At 47.4% G+C, this 7,018-nt stretch overlaps 1 protein-coding gene across 1 annotated transcript; it reads right to left on the bottom strand.

Moving 5' to 3' along the window:
* Positions 1-431: 431 nt before the first annotated feature.
* On the bottom strand, positions 432-4,318 carry LOC143962047 (E3 ubiquitin/ISG15 ligase TRIM25-like). The gene has a single exon (XM_077471386.1). It carries the CDS (start codon positions 4,262-4,264, stop codon positions 2,699-2,701), a length of 1,566 nt encoding a protein of 521 aa, XP_077327512.1. The 5' UTR covers positions 4,265-4,318; the 3' UTR covers positions 432-2,698.
* Between the last annotated feature and the right edge of the window lie 2,700 nt (positions 4,319-7,018).

The raw sequence follows: 7,018 nt of genomic DNA on the forward strand, positions 1-7,018 counted from the left end.
GAGGCAAGGCACGGCGGCGAGGCACGGCGGCGAGGCACGGCGGCGAGGCACGGAGGCAAGGAGGCTCGGCACGGGACGGAGGCTCGGGACAAAGGCTCAGGACACAGGTAGGCTGGACACACACACACACACACACACACACACACACACACACACACACACACACACACACGGATACACACACACACACAGGGATGGATGGATGGATGGAGACACACACACACAGGGATGGACGGACACACAGGGATGGACGGACACACAGGGATGGACGGACACACAGGGATGGACGGACACACACACAGGGATGGACAGGCATGTCTTACCCTCGGCTTATACACGAGTCAATAAGTTTGCCAGTTTTTTTGGGGGTAAATTGGGGGCCTCGGCTTATATTCGGGTCGGCCTATACTCGAGTATATACGGTAACTCATTGTAAATGTATTAATAATAATGAATGAGACTGTCTACACATTATAATCCTATAGATAGAGCTAGATATGTTCTTAAAGGGCCCTTATGTCTCTATCTGCAGTTTCCACATTGGCTCCCTCGGTAGCCATTTCCCTACTATGACATCACAGCTCGGACACAGACAATAAGTCATATTACACTCTGTGCTCTCTCTCAGCTCCGGCACTCTATACAATTCTTCACCGTCCCATCTCACTATACACAGTGCTCATGTACTGGGAGAAGCCATTATAACCAATTCCCCGCCCCCTTCTGTAGATGACCCAAGAGCCATACACACCCACTTATACTTTCCTTTATTGTTCCTCCATCAAAGTCCTCACTAAGTCCCCAGATTCCTGGGTATTGAGGGATCACGTGACCTTCTCCCAGCATGCAGTGTTCAGGCCTGAGCAGCCAATCACAGAACTTACATACTGTCACATGATGGAGGGCTGACATCATCAATCCTGTGTAAGCTCCGACATAACCCACCATGTATCTTACATGGGTGAGGACTCAGGGATCTGACATGGATTGATGGGGGGCTATGAAAGGGGGTAGAAGTGGGCCGGGGGGCTGTGACTGCCCTAAGTGAGCAAATGACAAAGAGACTTATTAATGTAACCCTAAAGTAGCGTGACACATAAAGGGTCCCTAAGTAATATGACATACTTGGAGCCCCCAGGCAGTGATAGGACAAGAAAAAAAGACCAACATGTGCCCCCCATGAACTGTGAACTACTTCAGAACCATAGATTGCAGGTCCTGCCCATTTCTGTGCCCCCCATCTCTTTTACAAAAACCTTAGCTTGGCCCCGTCCCCCAGATCTTTCAAAATATTTGGAGCCCCCGGACAATGTTATATCATCCAGATTCCTGACCTATTTGTGGGCCCCAGACAATGCCACCTACTATGGGGCCCCAGGCCACGTGATATATCTGGCCCCCAGCTTTCAGAAAGATAAAGTGACAGATGATAGTGACACTTGTGGGCACTGATAGACGGCACTGCTGGGCACCGATAGATGACATTGAGGGGCGCTGATTAGCAGTATTGATGGGCACTGATAGATGGAACAGAGGGGCACTGATTAGCAACACTGGTGGGCACTATGGGGACCGATGTCCCTCTAATAGAAGCCAGTTATCGGCTTTCTTTTTTATTTAGCGCTGACAGCACAAGGGAAAAAAATCTGTTGACCGACTCCTGTTTACTTCCTTGATCAGTTGTCTTGGCTGACAGCTGATCACATGGTAAATGGCTCGCTGTGATTGACCCTTTACTCGATCTGTGATCAGCCGAATCCCAAGGGGGCGGGCAGTGTGAGAACGGGAGAATGTACATGGACGCCCTCCGGGCATTTTAAGACAGCACTGTAGCCGTCTTTCGGCTATAGTGTGGGCACCAAGTGGTTAAATCTGCCCAGCAACAAATTCCCGCCCCCAATTTTTTTTTTTAATAAAAAAACACAAAACGCAAATCACGGTATAAAATCCTGCGGAAAGCACAGCAAAAAGGTTGAAAAGCCCCCTGCATAGGTGTGAATGGAGCCTTAGGCTGGGATGAGACTTGAGGGCTGTGGGAACCAGTGCGATTCCTAGATAAATGTTGTCACCGGGACAGAAAGTGAAGGAAAATCTCTGTAATGGAGCCCCGGATAGAAGGAAAAACATGACAGGGGATCTAATCCTGACCCACTCTGCCTAAAAACAGTCTGGGCTCTCTGATCACATTTTTTCTTTCAGTAATAAATCTCATAGATTTCCTCTCAGATTGTTCCATTTATTTCCATCTCTTTGTAGTATAGATTGTATGGAGGGGGAGGGGCATAGAGGAGAGGTGACCCCATCCTATCCCATCACAGTGACCCCACCCCCTCTATGTCTGATCATGGCTGCCCCTCCCCCACACAGACTGACCACATGTGGGGGAGGGGCAGAGGGAGGAGGGGCATAGATAGATAGATAGATAGATAGATAGATAGATAGATAGATAGATAGATAGATAGATAGATAGATAGATAGATAGATAGATAGATAGATTTCGCACTGACCAATAGGAACATGTTATTGTTACTCCAATAATTGAACAGATATTCTACCCAATCATAGCGATCAGTAAGAAATTTCACATTTATTTATAGTAGAAAAACTTGCAGGAAACCCCGCCCACTGCTATATACTATTGGGTGAATATTAATTTAATTCCCCTCCTTCTGACATCACCAGACTGTGGGCGGAGCTCTCACATCTCCCGCCTCCCCCCACAGATCTTTATACAACCTCTCACTACACCTATCCCAGCATGGAGGGGCTCAGTGAAGGTGGTGGTGAAGGTGTGGAGGTGTCGGATCGGGTCACACAGATCATAAAAGGAGATCCGCCCGGCCTCATAATCCAGATATATCCTGACTCTGTTACTGGAGGGAATGGGGGGTAAGAGGATCACTTTGCTGTCATGTATCACTGAATACTGATTAATAAAACTGTGCAATGCCCAGGACTTCTTAGTATTTCCAATCCATGTCTCCCCCCCTCTCCTCCCTATACTGGGGTAACACATCCCGACTCTCCATTCATCTGCCCCCCCGACATCCACTTCCCAGTAATGTCTCCCTGAGGAGAAACTCCGACTGCTCAACACCTGAGTACAATACTGGAATCTCTCTGGTGTTTCTGGGTGATTCTGGCTTCTATATGACCTGGATACAGTTTTCCTGTCATCTGATATCTGTAGATAATTATCAGCTGTGTTTCCATCCAGTAATATGTCTGCAGCTCCCTGTATATAGAAGTATACATTTACCTCTGTTATTATATCAGATAAACCTGTGTGTAAGACCCCCGCCACACCCAGACCCCCTCCATCATGGAGGAGCTCCTCATGTCTCTCCCTGTCCTCATTATCTCCATCCTCAGTATCACACAAGTCACCTGTGTCTGATTCCTGTAAGACAGTCAGTGGATCCGTCACGTTACACAGCTCCTCAATGTGACGCAACTTCCTGGACAGCTCCTCCTTCTTTATTTCCAGATCCCGGATGGAGATGGAGATCCGCTCTGCCCTCCCGGAGATGTCCCTCAGGACTCTCTTCTCCAGGTCTTCCAGACGTCTCCTGAGGTCTCTAAACAGGGCAGTGACTCTCTCGGTGTCACCAGCGGCTTCTTCTTCTACTTTCCTCCGGTGTTCCTGCAGACTCTGGACTCTTTCCTCCGTCTCCTCTCTATTTGTCAGAAGTTTCTGCAGAATATTCCTCAGTGTCTCCTTCTCAGAAGCCTCATCCAGTGACTTAATCTTATGTCCTTTATGTCCTCCAATCACATAACAAGAAATACAGATACAGGTCTCATCCTCAGTGCAGAAATACTTCAAAACTTCCTTATGGACGGAGCATTTCCTGCTCTCCATGGACAAGGTGGGGTCACATAAAACGTGTTCTGGGGACTTTTTGTGGACTCTCAGGTGTTTATCACACAGAGAAACCTCACAGTGCAGACAGGATCTAACAGCAGGTACAGGAGAGTCCACACAGTGAGTACAGAAGACCCCGGATTCCTGCCGATCTAGTGGAGCAGACAGGAAAGTCTCTGCTATGTTACGTAGTTTCATGTTCTTCTGCAGTGCAGGCCGATCCGGAAACTTCTCTCTGCATTCAGCACAGGAATATCCTCCGGACCCCTCCTGTGTATCCAGCACACCATCAATACAGACCCGGCAGAAGTTGTGACCACATCTCAGGGTTACAGGATCCGTATAAATGTTCAGACAGACGGAACATTCCAACTCAGCTCTCAGATCACCAGACGCCATCGCTGACAGCAGAAGAGAAACTAACCTGAAAGTCTCTGACACCGGAGAGGAATGTGGATGGGGGAGGGGTGACGTCCTCCTACACAGAGTGAGGCTGGATGAATATTATAGGACACGGAGATCAGAGTACAGAAGGGAGAAGATTAGTTTTGCAGTAATATTGAGACTTATACCACCCAACTAGGGATGATACAAACACCCCCCAGTTCGGTTCGCACCAGAACTTTCGAACGGACCGAAAATTTGTGCGAACTTTATAACCCCATTGAAGTCTATGGGACTCGAACGTTCAAAATAAAAAGTGCAAATTTTAATGGCTTATATGCAAGATATTGTCCTAAAAAGGGTTTGGGGACCTGGCTCGTGCCCCAGGGGACATGGGTCAATGCCTAAAATGTTTTTAAAAACTGACATTTTTTCGGGAGCACTGATTTTAATGATGATTAAAGTGACAAAAAAGTGAAATATTCCTTTAAATATTGTGCCTGTGGCGTGTCTATAGTATGCTTGGGAAGTGCCACGTGTTTCCCGTGTTTAGAACAGTCCATGCACAAAATGGCATTTAACAGAAAAAAGTTATTTAAAACTGCTTGCGTTTTTAATTTAATATCTGGTTTCGGCAATATGGATGAAAATCATTGAGAAAACATGGCAAGGGTAGCCCCCTCCGCCCATTACCAGCCCCTTTGGGTCTTGTGTGGATATTAAGGGGAACCCTGTACCCATATTAAAAAAAGTAAAGGCGTGGGGCCCCAGACCCTATATACTCAGAACAGGAGTATACAGGCGGTGCAAACAAGACAGGGACTGTGTAGGTTTTTTGTGTTAAGTAGACTCTGTTTGTATTTTGAACTGGTACATTTTTAAAGTGTAGCTCCAGTCAAAAAATCAATTTTTTAAGATTTTTGGAGAACATAGGGAAGGATTATCACCCCTGTATAATTTGTTTTGCCGTCCGTCTTTTTTCATCTCACTTCCTGTTGTCTCCTTCCGTTTGCAAGTAGGAGACGTTTGTAAGTTGGATGTTTGAAAGTAGGAGCCTGCCCTATATGCTCTGCAGAAGTTTGAGCCTAAGGTGTTGGTGTTGCCACAACACTGTAAGCCCTCAAAGTGACTCTTGGTAGGCGCTGGAGCACCCTGCTGTGAACAATTATATCAAGAATTGTAATTACATGCCATTGTTGAACAGTGGTAGAAAAATTGACCTTTGGTGGTTGTGGTGCTGGTGCCACAACACTATAAGTCCTCACAGTTACTCTGGGTGGGCACAGGAACGGGCCCTCCTGTGAAATATTATATCAAGAATTGTAATTACATGTCCCTGTTAAACAGGGGCAGAAAAATTGGGCCTTAGGCACTGGTGCTGGTGCCACCACACTGCAACCTCTGCCATATACTCTAGTTTTATTGCAGGAATTAGCCCTGCTGCAAAGCCATTGTTGAACAGTGGTAGAAAAGTAGGGCCTTTGGTGGTGGTGGTGGTGGTGCTGGTGCCACAACACTGTAAGTCCTCACAGTTACTCTCGGTGGGTGCAGGAACGGGCCCTGCTGTGAAATATTATATCAAGAATTGTAATTACATGCCCCTGTTAAACAGGGGCTGAACAATTGGGCTTAAGGCACTGGTGCTGGTGCCACGACACTACAATCTCTCCCATATACTCTAGTTGGAGTGCAGGAGTGAGCCCTGCTGCAAAGCATTGCATCAAAAATTTTAATTACACGCCCCGGTTAAACAGGGGCTTAAAAATTGGGCCTTAGGCACTGGTGCTGGTGCCACAACACTGCAACCTCTCCCATATACTCTAGTTGGAGTGCAGGAATGAGCCCTGCTGCAAAGCATTGCATCAAAAATGTTAAACAGGGGCTGAAAAATTGGGCTGGTGGCATCAGCCAGAACCAAAAATGTTCTTCCAACATATCAGCGGAGGAGGAAGAGGATAGACAGTCAACATAACAGGACAGTCACTCAGCATCAGCATAGGCAGTCTTGAAGGGATGTGATATTTCAAAAAAAATTATTCGGTTACATCAGCTTCAGGTGCTTGGTAGCTGGTGGTGATCCAAGACTGATTCATCTTTATGAAGGTCAGTCGATCAACCGAGTCAGTGGACAGGCACACCCTGTGATCGGTTACAAAGCCACCAGCAGCACTGAAGGTGCTTTCCGAAAGAACGCTGGGTGCAGGACAGGCCAGTAGCTCAATTGCATACTGTGCAAGCTCTATCCAGTAATCCATCCTCAAGACCCAGTAAGCCAGAGGATTTTCGATGGGAAAGGTATCCAAGTCTGACCTTGCCCCTAGGTATTCCTGCACCATGTAAATCAGACGCTGGCGATGGTTACTGGAACCGATCATACCTTGGGGCTGCGGACTAAAAAATTGTCTGAACGCATCAGTCAGACGGACACCTTCTCCACCGCTCCTTCTGACCGATGCCTCAGCAACACGTTGTCCAGGACCAGGAGTTTGTAACCTCCCAGTCTCTGGGAACGCATTGCACAGACCTTTCTGCAATGCCTCCCGGAGATGTCTCATCCTCTGCTCCCTCTGCTCCATCAAGATAAAGTCGACAACCTTACCCTTATACCGTGGATCAAGGAGAGTGGCCAGCAAGTAATGGTCCCTCTCCTTGATCCGAAGAATACGAGGATCCTTCCGCAGGCTTTGCAGTATCAGGGAGGCCATGCAGCGTAGGTTAGCTGAGGCATTCGGTCCAGAGTCATCTGGGTCACTAAGGACAACATGATCC

The sequence above is a fragment of the Lithobates pipiens genome, unplaced genomic scaffold, assembly GCF_037356315.1.
Source record: "Lithobates pipiens isolate NorthernLeopardFrog02 unplaced genomic scaffold, aLitPip1_a1.2 Scaffold_8, whole genome shotgun sequence".
Classification (NCBI taxonomy): domain Eukaryota; kingdom Metazoa; phylum Chordata; class Amphibia; order Anura; family Ranidae; genus Lithobates; species Lithobates pipiens.